Raw genomic sequence first — 22,591 nt, 5'->3', positions numbered from 1 at the left:
TAAACTGAAAATATTATCACAATTATTGGTTTGTTTGAAAAGCCATTTTTTTGTTTATGGTGCTTGCAGAAGAATTTCTTTTCTGCAGAGGAGGTGGGATGGGTCAGAACCTCTGGAGTAACGTAGTTTAGAGCAAGCTATTTTATAAGATTTTTCTTTTCCCCTAATGAATTTGTAGGTCAAGGAAATACTTATCTGTTCCCAAACATTTAAATTTATCCACTGCGAATTTTCAAAACTTACATCAACATCTACTCCAAATGACCTATAATTATACATAACACAAAATCCAATCAAGCAGAACCAGTCAACTAGTCAGTACATTGTGCCTCCTCTGCAGACAGAATCAGTCACTTAGCAGACAACCAGGTAGCTGCAACGTTTTCTTTTCCAGCCCGGTCAGGCTACCTACAAGTAATGTGTACTACATGAAAGCTAACAGTCAATACCTAAAATGTTGTCAGCTAACTTCGAGGGACTGCTGACCCAAAAATTTCAAGAAGCAACATGCTGGCACAGGCTGCCCAGAGAGGCTGTGGATGCTCCATCCCTGAAGGTGTTCAAGGCCAGGCTGGATGGAGCCCTGGGGAGCTTGGTCTAGTATTAAATATGGAGGTTGGTGGCCCTTCATGCAGCAGGAGAGGTAGGAGCTTCATGATCCTTGAGGTCCCTTCTAACCCAAGCCATTCTATGATTCTATGTGCTGTTAAGGCTATCCAGAGAGAGTGCTGATAGATGCTGTTTTTACCACCTAAACACAAATCCTTTGACTGCTTTCTTCTTTAATTTTTAACATGTATTCAAACATTGCCTGGTTAATAATTGTGTGTATAACAGAATTCCTAAGAAATAAGCATCTGCATCAACTTACAGTATGCTTTAGTGCTTCTGGTTACAGATCTAAGGGATCTCCAAGAAGAAGGTGTGTAAATTGCACTCTTCTAATACAATATCCTATAATCTGGAAATGAAAGTCTTCAGGTGTACTGATCTAATTTCTCCTCTGAATTTCGTAAGGAAAAAGCTTTTATGACAGTAAATCCACTTCTCAGGACAAACTCAAGACAGGTGAGAATCATCTTGAACTACTGAATATTGTGTGGGATAGTAAGCATTTGCTCAGTTAAATTCATTTTTTTGATGTAATTAGTGAGACAGTAAATACAATCAAAACAGTTTGTAACAAATATATTGTTTTCCAGGAAGAAATAGGCATTTTCACACAACTCAAGTTTCATAAATATAACATAAGGGCAAAAAAATATAATGTCTCTGGGAAAGAAGGATGTTGCACTTTATAATACAGTATACTATTCTATAAATATGACTATTAAGATTGAAATTGCAAGTCCCTCACTAAAAGAGTTGCCAGAAATTTATGTGGCTGGGACTATAATGTGCCCTGGCAATTGATTTCTGAGTTCTGAATAACTAGAATGTGAAATCATACTCAGTCAGAGAGTGTATTTAAATGTTTACCCTGAAAGACCACCTGACAAAGCCAAATTCTGGTTATATTCACTGGGGAGCAGGGACATGAGTTTAGATCAACATTTCTCAAAGCCCAGTCCAAGATACACTGATACTATCTGAACAGCCTTTCTCATATGAGATAACTAGCAGAAGAGAAATCCTCATGGAAAATTCTTAACCTGTGACAGAACTCACAATCTGGGGTAAGTACACTTAAAAAGATCAGATACTTACATAGAAAATATTGCACAGTAAGAGCATTTTTTCCCCATTTAGTTTTTGTTTTTAGTCAGCTTACACTGTGAATCGATACAATATTGGTAGAAGTCTTTCATGCACAAGGAAAAAAGGATCAAATGAAATGTATAACAAATATACAAAGCCTTAAATCTGTTCCCATAAAGCTGGTTACTCTGCCTAGAAAACCCACATACAAATAAGTGTGCTGGACAAGATTACATAGCTTGTAATGCAAATGGAACAAACACTATTTACCTTCGCTGGCTGATAATTCTTTTATCACCAATTTTGATTCCTGGATGTCTAGATCAGAGAGGTATACATAACCAGTTGTTTACCATGCAAAAACCACATCTCCACACAAAATAAAGACAATTTACAGAAATTATTACATAATTATGTACTCTCATTTCTTAAACAAATCCTCTTTAAATAGATGAAAGAAACAAAGTAATTTCAAATAGAAAAAAATTAAAAACACTTGAAGCAAACCTGTTTAATACTCAAAAGAGATGGTTCCCCAGCAGGCCTTTGTTCCAACCTTAGCTTGAGACATTCATGGATAACATTGAGCAGGACTCGGCAAAGGACCAAGAATGCAGGTTCAAAAGATGGCAAATCCATGGATTTCAGCTCTTCCCATGATACAGTGCTGCATTTTTGCTCACAGCAAGGTGGGGAATTTAATAACTGCACATAATCTGAACACAACATGGGATCTGGACATTCTGAAAACTGTAACAAAAAAATAGGTATCATAAAAAGGATCCCCAAACTCTAAGATTTAGGGTCTAATCAAAGCAGCATACAAAAAGGACTATTTTTAAAAGGTAAGGTTCTATTACAGCTGCCTATTAATTAATTGGCAAATCAACCACTGAAGTTCCAATTCTAGTTTCGTTTTTTGTTTAGGTGGTTTTTTTGTCATCTTGTTATTTTTACAGCTAACACTATTTTTTATTTTGTTTAATTCGAGGATCACCATACTGAGGTTAACACTAATGTACCCTTGAGAGTGAACAACACAATTTTTTACTTTATGTTATTGATTGAAAATAATTAAATCACTGATTAAACATCCAAAATCACTACAGAGGAGAAAACTGATATTTGAGGTTATCACAAACACAGCAATTAAGCCTAATATAATATAGGAATATATATACTTAAATCCTCATAAGGTACAGTACTTGAAATTTTCACAATACATTAAAAATAATAAGAAATAAAAAGGCTTTACGCTAATGACTACAAATTGGGAAACAAGTTGGCACTTGCTTAGGTCAGGCAAGTAACATCGTTCTTGTTCAAATACACAGAACATCTACAATTTTTATTTTCCAACTGTCTTATCTAAAACTACACATTATAAAGTAATGCAATTTTCATAGAACAGTCACTAGCTAAGCTGAACAAAACTTATAAAATAATATGCTCTGAATTTTGGTAGAGATAAGAAATTGAAAATGAAATTTAAAGAGGAAAGTAAAAAAAGAGATCAAGCTGTTTTTTTCCCATTATTAAGCTTACTTTTCATTTAAATGAAATGACATTTCTTATTAGTGATAATAATTGAAAAAATCTGAACTGTACACTCTAGATATCTAAACTACAGGTCTTTTTGTAATAATCTATGAAAAACTGCACATGCAGTCACAGTGGGTTTTAATCTAGGAAGAAAATGCTTATCTCAACACATGCAGATCTTACTAACAACACATAGTACACAATGTAAGATTTGTATGAGATTGAGTCCATTTTATTCCAATTCTTATTTCATAGCTGCTATGTATGAATATCTTTTATTGGTATATTAAATATAATTGGCATTTTCTATGTTTTTTTTCAATGTTAAATTGAACATCACTTCAAAGGAAAGGAAAACACGGGAAATAAGATTACAATCTTACAATGAGGCCTACAAGGATTAAAAAATTTAATTCATTTCTAAGCCCCTTATCTAGGAGAAATTTTTTTTTAAGTTTCTTATTTTATGTTCACACATTTTTTACATTTATGCCTGCATAAGCTCTGCTTTCTCAGAAGAGCCACACAGCATTACAGGCACAAATTCTGTTTTTTAGTGTATTTATTTTTTCAATTTAATTTAGTCTCTCAACTGGCAAAGGGATGGGATAGCATATTCATTACAGTCTAATGTTAGAACAAAACGTTATGAGCTGCAGATTCTCATGTGGTTTATAAACCACTAGCTTATTATGCAGACAGCAAACGTGCATGAGTGGGATTTCCTCTACATCTAGCTTAGCTGAAGTCTAATCGCTAGTTGATCAGCTGCTTAAGAGGTATATTAATGTCTTTTTGGTATTAAAGATCTTTTGCATAAATCCAGCTTCTGCAGAATAGCACAAGTGCTAAAGGCCTTTATACAAGAGGCTTTCATTAATAATAAATCATGAAGATGCTTCACCTCTACAGAATTATAAAATATTTCAGAAATACAATCCTCATAGTGATGCAAGCGTAGTGTTGGAAAAATCTAGCTTTTAGAAAAATACTAAAGAACTAAGATATGAATAAAAGTAATGAAACAAAACTGAATAAATGTGCTATTTCATTTGCTAGCATTAGGACATCAGCACATGACATTAGGACATTTAACCTTCTGTTGTTTAGCTTAATCTAATCTTAATCTTCAACAGGTCCAATATCAGCTTCTCTCAAGAGTCTACACTTCTTTAAAACAAACAAAAAAGAGAAAACAAAAAACCCAAGCCATTTATTAAGATCCTGCACAAAATTAGAAACCAAAAAAGTTTAAAGTGTAACTATGATGAAAGAAACTTGTACCTTAAAACGTCTAAAAACATCCATCTGCGTTATGGGTGTTATAAATATGAGTTATAAATAAGCATTTGTGTATATTTAAGATGAAATTACCATTAATCTACTAATTTCTACTTTCAAAATACTGCCAGTTGCAAAGACCAATTCAAAACTATGAGAAACCTCTCTTCTACTTCAGTGTGGCATCACCTTTTGTGACAGTAGGTACCACACTTCTGACAAGCACCATTTTCTCTTTTTCATTGCTTTCATTTAACTTTGGAGCAGGAAAGTTTATGACTTAGTAACGTTCAACTTCAGTCACGATATCATTTCTTAAATGAGGACAATACTCCAAAGAAAATGGAATAATTACAGAAAATGAATGCTCAAAGTCATTAAAATAGAAAAGGAGAGGAAAAAAAGATCATCCTTACATCTTACATAAATCAACCATTGTTAAATTACTAAGTGGTTTATTTCTGTGACTCTTCAATAAAGACTCCAGTTACTGGTGTTTCATTAACTTGCTTTAAGAACACTCCAGTCAAGATATTTAAGATATTTAGCAATTTCAAAAATATGCTCGAAATAATTCTCAATCCCTCCAAATTATATTTTATTCCCTTTCTTTTTTAAAGATAGTTCAGCCTACACATTAAGCTAAACTTTCCATCTAAGTATTACAAGGGTTTTATTTTGGTTACTGTAGCAGGCACCTTCAAGTTCTGCTTATGGACATTAACTCTCCAAAGGTGCCAATCTGTTTTAATGCAAAACTTCCTAAAGTGCTCATAGAGTTGAAACCCATTAGAGAACAAAAATTGAATAGCTCTGTTTTTTACTGTAATCAGCAAAAGCATAAATAAAAACATTTTCAAAATCCAGTCACTTTATATTTATAAATTCAGTTATCCTCAAAAATAACCTCCAAGAAAGGTAAGGATCCCTGTTTCTTTTGCAAATGTGACAGTCACACTTAGAGATCAGTGATGTGTTTCACACCACATACAATATCCATATTAGAATGGGAATGTTAACTAAGAAAACCTTAATCCAGAATCCCTTGTTAGACCCCAGACTTTTCCACATCATCAAGGAGGGCAAATAATCCAAATTACTAGTTGTTCCTAACACAGAATTGCCCAGAAGTTAGATAACAGTTTAAGAAACTGCATTTTGCCACAAGTTACCATATTAAACCTAAGCTATTAACTTTCATTTACTGCTTATCTCATAATTTTATTAACTCTCAATTATTCTTTATTAAGAATGTAGCATCATACAAAGAAAAAAAAAATAAAAAATAAAAGAGGTAGTTGAAAAAGGCAGTATGCTAACATGACTTGCTTTGGTAAATTTGAAGAGTCCATTTACTTATCCAGTATGGCGCTACGCATAATGCACCACCACAGTGTTTCATTCATTTAGGTAATTAAAAAAAAAAAAACAGTAATTATGTTTTGATAAAGGATGTCTTGCGGACAGTCAAGACTGAAGAGAAGTAAAAAATATCACTTCCATAGCTACCTTGTTCTGACTCGCAGCTTTGGCTGTTAGGAAATTTTATGAGCTTCACACATTCCAATTCAGGTCAAATAACAGATTTGTTTCAACAGAAGTAGAATAGGGCTTTTAATCACAATATACATTATCTTCTAAAACCAGAAAAGCAATCAATACTTCTGTATGGCTCTAATTCCTCCAGTTTCAGTTAAAAACAAAACTGTAGATGGAGGCCCCCATTTACACAATAACAACCTACCTCCAGTGGGCAATCACTCCTTACCAATGCCATACGAGCCCTTTGCAATGACCCATGCATTAGCTTGTGCAGTCTTAAAATTAGCTTCCTCAACCCCATTTGCTTCAGTGCTTTGTCTACAAACGGCCTGTAAATAGAAGTCAAACAGTGTTTGCTGCAGCCTGCCTCAGCACTGCATTCTGGAATAATCCAAGAGGCAGAGTCATCCCCAGATTCAAGCCTATCAAGCTTCCTTGAAAAATGGTCCTGAAAGTCAAAATTTGGCTGATTAGTAAAACTGTTCTGGATGGCTTGTCTAAGTTCCTCAACATTCTCCTCAGAGATTTGTTCTTCGCCATCACTCTCCTCTGAGCATGTTCCTGAGGATTCCTTTACGTCAGTTTCCCTATCTTCATCCTCTGGATCATCGTCCTTAGACGGTCGAGGAGAAGGAATTTCAAACACTGGCCAGCCAATGTCAGAGAGATTTTTAATACCCAAAACAGTCCCCATAATCCTTAGTTTTTGATTTAAGTCTTTCGTAATGTTCAACCACAGACAGAGTGCCTGCACTCTGTCTTGGAAGTCCTTTGCAGCATATTTTTCATAGTCCTTTTGAAGAGCCTGCAGAGATGGATAAAGTGCTTCTATATACTCTAGCAGCTCCATTATTCGCTTTACTTGCTCAAACGAGATCCGCTGGCGATGGAGGTGTTCGTGGTAACTTGAGTAACCCAAAGCACTAGTTCCATGTGTAGCTTTGCAAACTCCTTCTCCTGGCGTACCATTGAGACTGGCTCCATTTTTTACATAGGAGAAGCTTCCATAGTTCACTTTGAACGTAAGGATTTCATTGATAATATCGGGGATAGCTTGACGGGCTGCATAGAGATAGAGGTCTTGGTCATTAATGCTCCGGCCAGCATGCCAAGCTTGCAGCTCCAGCCAGATCAGTTCATTGGATCGGTTCAGCCAGACGGAAGAGGTGCTTTCCTGTCCTCTTTGCTCCCTGTCCTTTTTTTTTGAGACTGAGGTAAGTTTTAACAAAAGCCGCAAGGTTTCAAAGAATTTTAAGCGGTCTGCTGGGCAATCAGTCCTAGAAGTCTGGCGTGCAGTTCTGGAGATTGGCATGGGCACAGAGACTGGAAGCTTAGCATTGCTACAGCCAAGGCTGAGGTAAGGCTTATTGAGATCAACATCTGGAATTGTTTTTTTTGGCAGGGACCCACCAACAGAGTCTAACATAAATGAGCACTGCACATTTTTCTTGTGATCTCGTTCTGTTGTCCTTAGGGCGTCACGAATTTTTTTCCCTTGTTTATAGCTGTGCTCCTCCACATTCTCAACAGTTTTCCCATTGTCTTTATGCACAGATTGAGGTGGTATACTCATCTTTTCTGTAATAAAAGAAAAAAGACAGAAAGAATCTGACTAAACCAACATGAAAATGCATCATTCAATCAGCTTCCAACCATATTTCTTGGGCGTGCACATAACATTTCCTAATACCAGTGAAACAAAAAAGGCAGGGGTAGAAGTAAAATGAAGTCTTCTAAATTATCATAGAGATAATGAGATAATGTAGAATTTCTAGTATAGCAGAATCAATAGTAACACCAAAGGTTTTTTTCCCCTCTTATTTTACCTCTTACGTGGAAAGGACCTCAAGAGAATTTTCATCATCCTGAGTACGTCATCTATAGAGAACTGAGTACAACCAAGAAGGAAAGAATGTTTCCAAAATTAAAAATAAGTCTGGATCATCATTCCTCTAACCAAGATATACTGGAAGAAGCATCCCACACAGCTGATGACTAACAGCATGAGTCTCTAGGTTCAGCATCTGGACTACAGGACAGGTGGTGGGGAAAAAAAAAAAGCCTCTAGCCACCTGCAATTTAGAATTTTGCTTTAAGCATTATTTAATCTTTCTAATTTAGTCTGCAATCTGAGTTTAAAAACCAGAAAGCAATCCTTGCTGAAAAAGCTTTCAAGTTCAACTCTAACATCGGAGGCTTGGCCAGGTAAGGCAAACAAGTACACAGACACTCCCATGAAGTGTGCATTTTCCTCCTCTTTTTCAAGTTTTCTGGGAACCCCTGAAAAGTATGCCCTCTCAGTTTCCAAGCAAAGCATGTCTGGAAGCTCTGGTTGGAGGAGGAGTTCTCATCAGGCAGTACAGCACAACCCTTCAAGCAAGTGAAGGAAAATCCATGCAGAACAAATTCTGACACTTGTTAACATCTTTCTTTGGAGACTTACAGAGATCTGCCAACAAAATCCACATTTGAGCACAGGTTAAAGGAAAAACCCTAAATAGAACAGACATTCTGCCAAAGGATCACATTCAAGATAAGGTTTGCAGCTGAAGACAGTAACTTCTATTAACGTAACAGGTAATTTGGAAACTCAGACAAGTTTGTGGATTACTAACCATTTCTGAGGTCTAAAATAAAAGAAAGAATCTTCAAATAAATTTGAAAATAAATCATTACAGACTTCTTCCAAGATGCCATCTATTTCATTCTTCTCATCTCTCAGCTATTACAGTAACCCCATTAGGCAACTCATTGACAAAAACAAGGGATTACTAAAAATAGAGCATTAAAAACACAACAGATCACTCCTTATCTGATCTTCTCTTCAGTTATCTTCCCCTCCAGATTCCATTCTCCATCTTCCTAATCCCCAACCAACTCCTGCTCCACCTATCCATCTGTTTCTTCCACACCTCAACCTATTCAAACTCCTTTTGCTGGCAATTAACCTTTCATCTCATTCTGCAGGATCCTTGTACATACTTTTCACTGTTCTGGCTCATGTGCCTCTTACACGTTGACAGCTTCATTCTCTAAATCCCCTACACCCAACAGTTAAGAGCACACAAAAGTTTCTCGATTTCCTAGTCCAGGACATGAACAAAGCCCAGAATGTTGCAGAAATGATGTTCAAATTTCTGGAAAGTTTCTGCTTGAAGATCAAAGCCTGCTTAGGTCTGCCAAACTCCTATGGCACACATGAATGGATTTTTTAATTTGTATTTTAATCACACACTCACGGGAGTTAATATATATTACAACTAACCTATTGCTTAGAAATAGCATTTCACTAGACCTTTTCCTTCGAAGAATTAGTTCAGAAAGGTATCTTGATAAGGAATATTGCCAAACCTTAATCTTACAATCTTAAAATCATTACAAACCACATTTTCAGCTGTTAATGAGCTGTAAGTAAGTTAATAATGGTGCGACTTGCCACATTGTTTCCTTCCACTCTTCATATCAAAAAAAAAAAAAAAAAAAAAAATTAATCCTTGCCAGAAATGTACCATACCCCCCACAGGATTGTGGTAGGCCACAATGTGTATAACAGCACTTCATTTTGAAAAAGAATATCTTCTGAAGGATATAAGAAAGAAAGGGAAAACAAAGAAGAGGACAGCCTGAAGATCCTGGTTCTCACTGAAAGACTAAATAAGAAAAATAGCTAGAGAGCAGAATAGACAACAGGGCTGTTACTTGTACTTTAAAACCATCATCTGTATTGCGATAAAAACTGAAAGTTTGGCATAGAAAAAGTAGGACTTGCAAAAGGAAAAAAGAATTTCAAGGTTATGGCAAATGGTTGCCATTCTAGAAAACTGAATCATACTTCTAATTCCAGACAAATACTTTTCTCAAGAATTCAAACTAAATCAAGCTTTTCAAACAAATACTCACTTTAAAAAAAAAACACTGCTCAGTTTCAGGTCTAAGTACTCGGACGCAGTAATTATACTGAGAATTGTAACAAAAGTAATGTGGAACTCTACTTTCAAAACAGACATTTCTATTAAATAACTCTACTGCCAGGGAGTGTGGAGCATGCAACATGTCAGATTAACCACACAAAAGCTGAAGCAAGAATAATTCTGTGGATAATTTATTTCCATATGCAAAATACTTACGGGAAACATAACAGTCTATGAGACTATAGGTATTTCACTTAGATACCATCTGATTTGTTTATAAATTTGGAATCTGGAATGTTGTAACAGGTCTATGAGGGCAAATATAAACGGTATGATCAGTAAAGCAATTTTAAAGCATTCAATTGCATTCTGCACCTGTAAACATTTTTTTATCTTAAAATGCTGTAAGTTCTCTATCTGTCTTATAATACATGCTGCAACTGAGAAACTTTCTAGTATTAGGTATATGTCATCATAAATCCACAATCAAACATAATTCAAGATTTTTAGCACAGAAACTTCTCTTTCAAATACCACGTTTACTAAGAACTTTTATAGTACTTTCATTTCAGGCCTTTGTGTGCCTTTCTCTCAATAGGTATCAAGTACAGCAGCTGACAACACACAAAGAATACAAGCACAGTTATGCTCCTGAAAATGGAAAGCTGTCAGCTATGAAATTCACTGTCATTGATTCTACATTTATCTACTCAAACACTCTGTGTTGGACAGCAGCACCAAATTCTTACTCGTTGCTAACTACTCATATTAGCCAGCACCAGTCTGAAAGTGCTGCTGAGCGTTATTAGCTTGCATTCCACGTCACAACTGGTGCTGCTGCAAGGAGACAATAGCCCAAAAAGCTAAGACAAAGCAGCAAGAACACATGCTCTGCATTTGCAGGAAAGGAGGATGATTAAGGAAATTAGCAGAGATGAAACACACACAACCAAACCTCCCAAACTCAGCAGATTAGAAAAAGATTGACTTAACAGCACTTTGATATTAAAGATGTTGGTAACCAGGTAAAACAAATTAAATCACTCACTGAACTTACATTCTAGTTACCACAGGTTCTAAATCACTTTGTGTTTTTTTTTTTAACATGTTATTCTCCTTTTATACTCATCTTCAGTTTCCCATCTCAACAGAACAGAAAAATAAAAATAAGTTAATGTGATTATGAGACAATTAAAGTGTCTTAATACTTGAATATTCATCAATCCTAACAAAGCCCTCGCACAATAAACCACAAATGGTTTCAAAGTACTCTCAGGTTTTTGCATAAACAAATGCTAATGACTTGAATATATCTGACAATTCTGCAATAAACGTTAAAGACAATGATACAACTGAATGAGTTTCTACTGGAAATTTTATTGTAGTTCTGTATCATAGGTATGACATAACTTGTAAAGAAAGTTAAGCTATACTAACAGTCTTTTAGCTGCCATTATCTGTTAACACTGGATGAGGCAGGGAGGCTTTATGACCAAGTAACAACTAACCTAAGGGGAATGGAGAGGCTCATTAGAGTCTGGGATCTTAAAGACCTCACTCAAAAAATGAAAATAAAATTTAAAAAAAATCAACTGATCAAAAGTCAAAAGACTCCTTTAACTCAGTCTGAAATGCAACAAAGTAGTAAGATGCAATAGGAACAGTACACTTATGTGCACACTCTTGCTAGCACCTTATTTAACATACAGCACTAATTTTTATACCCCTTATTAAGAGAGACAATACAAGCTGCATCCAGGAATACATCGTAATATATAAATAAGCAGCAACTTGAATTAAAAAATGACACACGGCCAAAATTCTTTTGAGTACTGAGTACATTCCCATTGTATGAATCACAGTCATAACAGAAATCACGTAGGTGGCCGCAGTCAGCCTCTGCCTCTTCCCCTGAGCCTGCACAAGCTCTCTGCTGTTGAGAAGTCCTTCCAAAACAAAAGGGGGATAAGAACTGACAGCTTCCCTACAAAACAAAATTATGAGTTCAGCTGAATCAATGCAGACTGAGGTGTAGTTGTAAAGAAAAGACAAGGAAATTGTGTTTGGGACCCTATCAGCTAAAACAGCTGACAACTGGAAGTTCATGTGTGCATAGGAACAGGATCTGAGTCAGAAAAAAAACAAAATAAACAAGAGTAACCAGCACTCAAAAGCAATTATTGCCCATCCAAAGTGACAGATCCTTGTTCTCTACTTAGCTTCTGATTATAGCATTCATTCTCTGTCAAAGAGTATACTCTGTCATGGTTCCAGAATCTCGTGTGCTATCAAGCACAAAATGAGGCCATTCAAAGATGTGCAACTGCATAATTCCCTCAAAATGTTATTTGTTTATGTAACCTCAACTTCAAATACTCTTACTTATAATTCCCATAACTTTAATAATCCTTCCTTTTCCTTTCACAGACAACTTCTGCTCTGTAGTTCTGTGCCTCCATAGTTTTCACATAATTTCCTATCACTTGTGCCACGTGAGACAGATTTCTTGCATATCTCAAATTCATGAATTCTCCAGCTCAAGCTAGAACACAAACATTTGCCCTACCCTTGATCCTTGACTACGATTGAATATCTGTGACTAGTTTCAGCATGTAACTTGCTTTGTTATTGTGAGATGATTGCTATAAGTGACTTGGAAATTAAGGTATGGCACTGTTCACCAGAGTACAAAAGCAGAGTGCAGCTAGTCTGGATGGCATCCATTCCATAGAAGTTCCCTAGGCAACCTTAGGTGTTGGCAATATCAGGGAGCTCAATGTGCTGACTCTAAGAGGAATGTAATGGAAGGTGGAGCAGAGTGAAGACATCATGGCCAGGTTCTGTGACAGACAAAAACTTGATGGTACTACAGAACTGTTAAGATGCATATTTGCTCCCTTGGGCTAACAGTCTGCCATCTCTGCCATCCTTTGGTGAACTATGCTCATTACACGTTCACTGTAATACCAGAACACATTTCTACCCCAAACACTACCTGTCTTCAAGGAGTGACCACTCCTCACTGAGCCTGTGCTCTTTACTTTTTAGCCTATTTCTTTAAAAGAGAGGTGAGCAACCATAAACAAAGGTATATATGATAGAGTCACTCAAGTTCCACCTGAAAAATAAGAAATAGTATACAAATGGCTTAGGAGAGGGGGGATGTCAGGGAAAATATCACTGGATGTCAGACAAGGAGCATCTCTGATTTCTGGGATCAGTAAACAGGCTGAGCCTCTTCCCCTCCCCCCATAGGGATGCCTACTGGGTAAATTCACATATTTGGTTATACTGAGTGCTTCCCAAGGAAACGCAGAAATTTCTGAGCTGTTTATAATTTAATGCATTTGTAGTCAGACATATTATTCATGTTCTTCGTTAAGCTCATATGCTTTGCACACAGTGTATTTATCACCAGCAATTCAAAAGAACCAGTAATCTGTTGCTTTAATAAACTGCACTATTCATTAATCCAGCCATGAGCACTCTTAGCCTGGGCACAGCTCGAACTCTTTAAGAGTGGTCATGGGAGCCCATAGAGACATTGCTAGATGAATTGGGCAGCAAGCTATTTGTGAATCCGTAATCATGGTATTTCTTTAATAAACTGAACTATTCACTAATCTAGCCATGAGCGTTCTTAGTCTGGGTGTGGCCCAAACTCTTTTAAGAGTGGCTGTGGGAGCCCATTTGGATGCCGCTAGATTAACTGGGTAGTGCCCTCATATACTGAACATCCCCAGACTTATAGGGCTGGATTGGGCATTACTCAGAATCTAAGCTCAGCCACTCCCAGCCCTTCTGATATCTGAGGACAAGTTTGGAATGCAAGGGGGTTTGATTTCTTCCAAATTATGTTGTTCTTTATTGCAACATTTACTCTGAAACACTAGAGGATGGTAGTTTAGTGAGATGCTTTACCACTGCGTCCAGTCTCCCATGAAGATAAATCAATGAAGTGCCTTCCAATCAAGGTAACTCTACTTAGATAAATAACAAAAACTTCCATTTCATTTCTTTTCCTGGAAAGAAAATAACCTCTCCGATAATTACGTGCTTTATCATTTTTTTCCTTAAGAGCACAGAACTTTGAAATACACAGAGACATTCTCGGCTTTAGTTAGCCTTAAAAACTCTTCCTTAATTTTTGGCTTTTATAAACCTTGGCACTTTATAGCACATATATCCTACCCGTTTTGCTGTTTCCATGCAGTGATTAATTTTCAACTAACTGGAGGAAAGAAAAGCATTTAAAAGATATGAACAGACAAAGTTGCAAAAGAACAGAAAATCCCATTCTGACATTAAAACATATGGATCTCATGTGTTTAGGAGTCAAATGACTTCGTTTTTTCCCCCCAACAGTAACAGAAAGGACGTGGAGAAAGCCTATGATTTAAAGTGTTAACATTCAAATGTCTTTGTCAAGATTCAATTCCAACTTGCTGGATTTTCATAGCTAAAGATAAATAATATTTGCCCAGATAAAGGCTAAGATTGTCTACTGTTGTTGTAGAATGTTTTTTTATATACAAGATTTCTGACTCTCCGGAAATGCCCGACTCAGATTCAAAGAGAACTATATAATATTACAACTTGTGAAGCACCTGAGAAATAAAAGACTAAAAATGCACAATGTATAATACCTGTAATGCCTGGAATTTGGCAGTCTCATTACCTAGACAACAGGTGTCGGGGAAGAACAGATTCATAAGATCTCATGTTTACTTATCAGATTTTACTATCAGCTTCTAGTTTCCAAGTTTTCTCCTAATAAACAGCAGCACCTACTTAAGTTTCTTTATATTTCAAGAACCACTGCCCAGTAAGAGAGTTGCACCCCCAACCCACAGGACCTTCTCAGCTCCATCCAAGAATGCACTCTCTGGTTCACCTCCAGTGACCTTGGAAATAAGAGTTCAATAAATACGTACAACAGGTATGAGATTCATGGAGAATTCTCAATTCTCCATCTATAAGAAAGACCAACTCTTCTGTTACAGAGGACTAATGTAAAGATTGCTAGACTCCTTACCATGCATTCAATTAACTAGAAGGCTTTCAGAGATTCCTGCTCTGTGAAAAAGAACTCACCCTAAATAAAATTCTTCATGAAAAGGCACTGAGATCCTAAAAAAATAAACTGAAATCTAAGCCTCTTCTTTTGACTGAAAAACGACTTAATAGCTTGAGATAAACTAAGAAAAAGCTTCCTTTTGTAGGCTCCAATATTTCTCTAGTCTTCAGCACATTGGATAGCCCTTAATTTTATAAGGAAGGAGAGCTTCAGGAAGTAGGGGTGGGGTGGACAGAGGTTTCGGTTTAAGCATTATGTTGCGTTAAGTTTCACACATTTCCAGTGCACTAAAAAGGGAGAAAGACATCCTGTTCCTTACATAGTCCAAGTTTAACACTTCAGAAAAAAGGAAAGCATCATTGAATTGACATTTTATAACATCTGAGTCAAAGAAACAGGTAAAAGATACGGCTGCATCTTTTGAAAATCTCTGAAATGCATTTATTAGCTTAAAAACTTGAATCAGCGTCATTTTGTTTTGCACCTCAGAGTCCCACTCCATATTCTGTATGTTTCCTTTTTTACGAAACAGAAGGCTGCTACTATGACATCTTATATCCAAAAATGGAAAAAAAAAAAACCCAAAACAAAACACCTACCTTTCAAAGTAGATCGGCTAGCAGGTCTCCCAACGTTGTTTTTCTGATGCTTTGTTGACATACGTTTCATCTGGCGGGGTGTACTAGGAGGAGAAGTTCCATAGAAGGTGTCAGCACTTGCTTCATCTGATAATTCCTCGGGTTCGGATTCAGAGATCTTGCAAGTAGCATCTTCTGATTTGCACTCTTTCCTGAAAAGATCAAGTTAAACCAAGGCACTAAAGATTCTGTATTTTTTTACTTGCAGTATCTGTTTAGAAAGTTAATCCATCAATACATCCCAAGCATTCTGTGAACCAGTGTGAATCTTCCACGATTTCCTGCAACAACAGTCATGTGAATTTTCTCCACCTCTCTTCAGACTCATTCAGGCAACATTCCAACCATCCAACTCCTACCCTTTTGTAGGCAACATGCAGTAAAGAGGATATAGTCAAAGAGTGTCACTAGGAGAATACAAAGTAAAGAAAACCTTAAATATAATTTATTTGATTCTCAGAAAACTTGTGGCAGCTCTAAATCAAGAGGTATATTAAACAAAGATTGCAAAGTTCAACAATTCAAATACAATACAGGAAAATCAGTCTACTTAGTGGCAGAAATGACAGCAAAGGACTTCCCTTCCACCCTCCGTGCCTCTAAACTGCAGACACCATACAGATAACTCCCAGTTTTCTGAAAATACTCTCTACCATTCACAAAACCAACATCTAGCCCATGAGACCTGGATGCATTTGATGTATTTTCCACTGATCTTTAATATGAAGTAATCCCAAAGCTTTTTTTCCTGTAACAAGAAGACAACAGGTTCTTCACAGTAACTTTTTAATTAGCCTCAATGACTTGGACCCTTAGGAAAGATGCAGATTTATATACTTTAATACTTTAAAAGAACTCAGAGGTTATGCAAACATGAAGATAATGTATAAAAGTTTTTCAAATCTGAAGTTAAAGATGGTTAGCTTAACAACTGGATGCTGAATCACTGAGTTCAAAACAAAGCACGTATCTTTGCAAAGTCAGCACAGAATCAAGCAGAAGAGCTTTTCAGCCCCAAGTGGTAACTTCCACTGCCATTTACATTTTATAGAATCACCGAGCCACAGAGTTGTATGCGTTGGAAGGGACCTTAAGGATCAGCCAGATCCAATCCGCTGCTATGAGCAGTGCTGCCAAACACCAGCTCAGGCTGCCCAGGGTCCCCATCCAGCTTAGCCTTGAGCACTCTAGAGATGGAGCATCCACAGCTCTCCAGCAATCTGTTCCAGTGCCTCAGCACCTTCTGAATAAGTAATTTCCTCCTAATACCTAATCTAAATCTCTCCTCTTTTAGTTTAAAGCCACTCCCTCTTATCCTGTCACTATCTAACTGTATAAAAAGTCTGTCTCCTGTTTACAAGACCCCTTTAAGTACTGGAAGAACACCATGAAGTCTGCTTAGAGACATTTAGGCAAGCATTGCAGAGTAGTCTTATGAAAAGTATCACAAGACAACCTTTTTAAAAATGTTGACTTATCTTTTAAAATGCCCCAAATTCTAATATACTTTGAATCCTTCAATGATAAAACTACAGTGTTTTCCTTCAGCAAGGAACAGGCATATTCCAGAAACCCCTGCCTGGTATCACACAGCTCTATTGTAGAATGATCCAACCGAACTCTGTTTTATAGTGATTTTGGTCTTCCCTTCTCCCCTTCAAAAACTCCCAGCCTCTCCTTTGAATCACTTCTGACATAAGCCCATGCCAGGAGTTGGTCTGCCCCCTAAGCTAATATGGCAAAAATAAACAAACCAAAACAAACCAACAAAAGAAAAGAAACCACCACACACATCACTTTTCATATGTAAACTCCAGGCTAGATTCATACTAAACTTCCAGTGCGAGTTTTCTCTCTGGAGAAGAGGTCAGAAGTAAAACAAGCAGGATGGGGCAGGCATGCACCCTCAAATAAGGGTTTGCTTTAAAAATAAAGCATGACAAAGACAACAAACAACTAGCAATGTTAGATAGTCTTTCACTCCTCCTGGGGAACATTTGCTCTGTCCCACCATACGATTACATCAGCAGAGTGGCAGTTGGGCACATAACACTACCAACTCCATCTCCGCTGAGCAAGCAAGTGATGTACCACAACAACACTACTCTCAGAGGACAACACTAACAACTAACTGAACTTCAGTACACTTTCTGTTCCACAATAACTTATTAGGAGATTTATGAAGCAAATTCACGCGTTAGAAACAAAGACGGTCTGTTAACCGTCTCACTGTCGCACCAGTAACATATCATTTGAATTGTTTGCAACCTGAAAAAGTACCACTAATAATAAAATATTTTGGACAACTGAAGCTTCAGGGGAACGTAAATGTAAATGGCAGGACAGGGTATTTACCTTTTTGCTATTCCTTTCTAGCCATCTGGTGTTTACCTACACAGGGTAAGAAGAGAGAAGGAAAGAGGAGAGGACCCCGAGGCCAGAACAAGCCTGTGATGGACTGAATGCCACAGATGGGCTGCAGCTCAAAGCACAGCAGCTTCTTCCCTTCTCTCCTTCTCCCAGGAAACCAAGATCCCCACACTCCTCTTATCACCACCAATTCCTGCTGATGCCACATCTGCAGATAGTTTGCTTTAACATATAGCTGGCAAAGCATGCATTCCTTTAACTTGGAATGAAGGGAAAAAAATGCAGGCTGTGTCCCCAACCCCTCACACATTTTGTTTCTGAAGCAGGCGTGCAAGCAACACCATCTTGACTCTGAGGAAAGGCATGAAGGCAAAGAAATGCTTGGCCTACATCAGACAGAATATAACTAGCATCAGCACCTGATCACTTCCATGACAATTCCACCTGAAATACAAGGAGCATTTTCCTTGTTATTTTTGAGGCAGACAAGGAACATTACTCATGCTCTGGCAGAGTGAGCCTGACTGTCTGCACGAAGAATATGTCAGAATAGTGCCAGCCTGTAACACAGCAGCAAGATTAAGAAAAATCAGATACTGAATCATTTCTTTGCCTTAGGCTACAACCAGAAATAAATATCCTAACACGCAGAACAGCCTTGCTCTCCCCAAAGACGTGGATCCATTTAGTGTGTGAAATTACTCTTCTCACATTACAGTTTCAAGAATAAGGCAGTCAAGCTTGCTAATTTCTGCAAATAAACTTCAGAGGTTACCAAAGAAAAACTGAGGTGGTACCGTAGTACCATCTGTAGCTTAAGGAGACCCTACAGTGAATTTAGCCATAATGATAACCACACAAAAACCAGCAACACTTCTAACTGGTTCCCTACCCCTGTTTGTGTGTCTTCTAACAATCCTACTTGAGTAAGCACAGTTGGTCAAATACAACAAGGAAGCCTTTTTGGATATAATTTACTCTGACAAACCTTGTAAATGTTGAGCTGGGAAAGTAGAACGCAAGTTTACATCTTTTTGGACACCAAAAGGATTTTGTTCCCAAGAGCTCTTGCAAACAACGCTACTGCAGAGAAAACTTCAGGCAGAGCACACCCCTCTGAGTTTGCCAAAGAGAGATCAACCACAAGAGACCAGACCACATGAAACAAGAAGTCATTACTTCCAATGCTTATGGAACTATTTATTTGTCCAGTGATCTCACTGGCTGTTCAAGGCAGAGGGTGGGGTGCTGATGCTCTGTGGGGCCTGGCGCTTGTATGAGGGCTCAGTGCCAGAACAGTTTTAAACAAGGACAGCTTACCTTGCTGTAAAAGACCAGTGAGGACACTGTTTCCCTTTTGTTTTTAAATGAGTAAGCTCTTCTAAGAGCATAATGACTACACCTCTTCGCCAAGCTGGCTGAACTGATCTTTAAGGCCCATAAGCCAATTCCTTCCTTAGAAGCCAATGGCTCGTCTTTCCTGCTATGCCTGATGAGAGGGCATGAAGGCCAAATGTATTCAAAAAGCCCTTCAACCTCACACCTGAATTATATGCATATGTATACAGTGGGACTCAGTAGGCCTTACTTACAATTCAGACACATTTTTCTGGGTAAGCAGTTCTTTCATTTGTAAAAAACACTGGCAGATTTATCACAAGACATACAGAACCAGAAGTCATTGTCAAATTGCAACCATGCCCAACCACAATGTTAGCAGTTGACAGGATGGGCTGATCTTTTCAGAGGGAGGAGAACATCGGCTACAACTCAAGTGCAAAAATCCAGCATGTACAGATTAAGGTTTGTGTGCTTGAGAAGTACATAAATAAAGCCAGAGCTCCAATCACTGCCAGGGAACACAAGGACTCAGTTTCATCAATGAAAGCCTCATTGTACAGCACTGCACTCAGTACATAGGTTCTGAACTAAAGGAAGTACACAGGTAGGACTAAACTGATGTACAGATTTTTCACCCACACAAAATCAAATAGCTTGGAGACACACATGAACACCAGTAGCAACCCTCTGGCATTAAGAACAGTTGTCACTTTAACAATAGATTTAGATGTGTTAGATTACTAGCATAGCATTTGTAATGCTAGTGCACTGCTTACTTTCACGAATCAAAGATTAGTTAAATCCATGCACCTTTAAAATGCACTACTGGCAAGCCTAAATCAAATGACAGTGTTGGTTATTACACAGCATTGTTGGTTCCTAGGTACTGTTTCAACTGAGTTTGGCAATACTGGAAAAGCAGATTTCTTGTCTGCTCCCAAGAACTAGCCCAGGCTGGATGTGGCTCTGGGCAGCCTGGTCTAGTGACTGGCGACCCTGCACGTAGCAAGGGGGTTGAAACAAGATGATCATTATCATCCTTTTCAACCCAGGCCATTCTATGATTCTATGAACTCAGGTCTTCTCCCCCTACAGCCACTGAAAACCATCTTAACTGCAATTAAGGGTACACACGAAAAGCAAAATCTAGATGGATGTTAACTGAAGTTACTCATTTTCAAATGTACTTAGGACAGATAAAGCCCAATGCTTAGGAGGAAAATTGGAAGTGCACAGTCTTCACAGTAGACTATTTGCAAGCTGCTTCCATCCTCAATTTTAATGAGCAAAATGCTTCTCAGCAGGTTTATTCTTGGAATACAGAAGAGACCATGGCCAAGAAACATAAATCAGGAATATTAGGAAAGTTGCAAGAGCAGTGTGGTTAAAAAAATAAACACATGCATACATAAATAAACCCAACAGCTTTGAAATAACTAAAAATAAATAACCAAGAAGATTCCAACAAGTAACTACTGTGTGTTACATCACCATGCACTTCAACCAGTATCTGGGAAAAAAAAAAAAAAAAAAGATAATTTCTTCAGCTTCTTGCATGTGTCTGACACCAGATATTTTATTTTTAAACTAAATCAAAGTGTTGGCAATATATCTAATATTTCAGCTCAATCGGGAAAATTGAGTTATATCTTCCAGATTTTCAAAGGTCTGCAAACAAAACCAGGAGAGGGAAGAACCGGGGTATGAAGTTTGAAGCAGCATGATGGGCAGCACAAGGTCTGGGAGCTTGCTTCAGCAGTAGGAAACCAGCAGTCACACAGCACCTTATCTCCACTGCTTTATGGGCATGTGCAGTCACCCCGTATCCTCTACATTTTAAGAGCAACCAAAAGTCGAGCTAAAAGGAGATGCCACTCATTTCAGAGTTTAAAAATAAATTAGAAAAATTATTAAGAATAAATTAACAAATGAAAAGACTGAAGACCACATTGGAACAAGTTAGAATTGAGTAGGCTCAAGACACGCCAAAGAGATGTCACACCAAAGAAACAATGACCAAAGAAAACAACGGCATGTTAAGAACTGCGAGAGCAATACAGAGATAAACTTCCTTTTTCTCCAGCTGCCCTTGATCCTCATCAGCAGGAGTCCAAATATACTAGGCGCTTACATGTATCAGGTAAGCCACCACTTACCATCCCACACCCAGCTTAAAACTTCTGGGAATCTAAGCAGCAGAGGTCACCTGAACTCTCAGCATTCAGCAGTAACACAAGGCAGCAGTCAGAACAAGGCCACTACAGGAGTGCCCCAGCCAGGCCTTTGCCCAGGCTGCTGCAAACAGCTCCTGAAGAGCTCACATCTTTCATATACCCAGGGGGATTCTCGGTACTTCCCAGGGCACGCTGCCATTCCTATGCACTGCATTTCAAGGTCTGTACAAAGTCCACCACCAAACCACCAAGTTCTTGACACCCAATATCTTTGTTTTTAAGATAAAGAGTTAATTTCTCATACATACGCTCTTTAACCAGAATACAGTCCGGTAATTAAAATATGTAGGAAGAAAAAAGTTCATTAGCCTGCTCTTTGTTTTGCACATTTTCAATCAGCTAAGGGGATAGAAACACAGTCACCAGGCACAGCCAAGAGAACCTTCTTTAAACTAATATAGCTACCCCTAAATCCAGTTGCAAACATTTTATTTCCAAGATAACCAACATACTGACAAGCACAGAATTGCAAATCATGATGGTGCTGCAGCTGCTAGCAATGCAAACGCGTGCTTTTAGGGAGCCATCTGTTGAAAGTGAACAACAAAGGAGTCTGCAGTCAGAGCTGCTAAACACACCACAGCTCTGTCAGCAGCAGCTCTAATTTCTTGGTTCTGAAAAGTTTCTGATGAATGCAGAAAACACTACAAAACCATTCTTGCATACAATTTTCTCTTACTGATCTACATGTGCAAATATTAGATGCAAGTGATTGCAGATGGTGCATTTTAAGCATATATTACAAACAGATTAATGGCAACAAAAGAAATATAAAAGACGTTGGTAAAAAGGCAAGAAAAAAAAAAGGTGTGTTTTTTTTTGTTGCTGTTGTATGGTTGTTTTTTTTTTTTTCAGAATAACAGGAATTTGTTCACAGTTCAGACAAATAAAACTTTTTGCTAAATAAATCCTCTGCAAATTTGGCTAAGTGCTAATGAGGAAAAAAAACAGTCTGGT

The 22,591-nt window shown here is 37.7% G+C and overlaps 1 protein-coding gene across 7 annotated transcripts in view; it reads right to left on the bottom strand.

Annotated features, from left to right (window-relative positions):
• Nucleotides 1-22,591, bottom strand: part of MAP3K4 (mitogen-activated protein kinase kinase kinase 4) — a 68,704-nt gene that overhangs the window by 36,861 nt on the left and 9,252 nt on the right. For all 7 annotated transcript variants that reach the window (XM_052683716.1, XM_052683681.1, XM_052683700.1 and 4 more), the window contains exons 2-4: nt 15,651-15,841; nt 6,266-7,641; nt 2,206-2,448 (exon numbers count right to left, since the gene is read on the bottom strand). In XM_052683716.1, the coding sequence (XP_052539676.1) occupies nt 2,206-2,448; nt 6,266-7,641; nt 15,651-15,720 (1,689 nt within the window). In that variant the 5' untranslated portion in view covers nt 15,721-15,841. The remainder of the gene's footprint in view (nt 1-2,205; nt 2,449-6,265; nt 7,642-15,650; nt 15,842-22,591) is intronic.

This window comes from Tympanuchus pallidicinctus, unplaced genomic scaffold, assembly GCF_026119805.1.
Source record: "Tympanuchus pallidicinctus isolate F22 unplaced genomic scaffold, pur_lepc_1.0 scaffold1, whole genome shotgun sequence".
In the NCBI taxonomy this organism is placed as follows: domain Eukaryota; kingdom Metazoa; phylum Chordata; class Aves; order Galliformes; family Phasianidae; genus Tympanuchus; species Tympanuchus pallidicinctus.
This window is presented reverse-complemented; position numbering and strand designations above follow the sequence as displayed.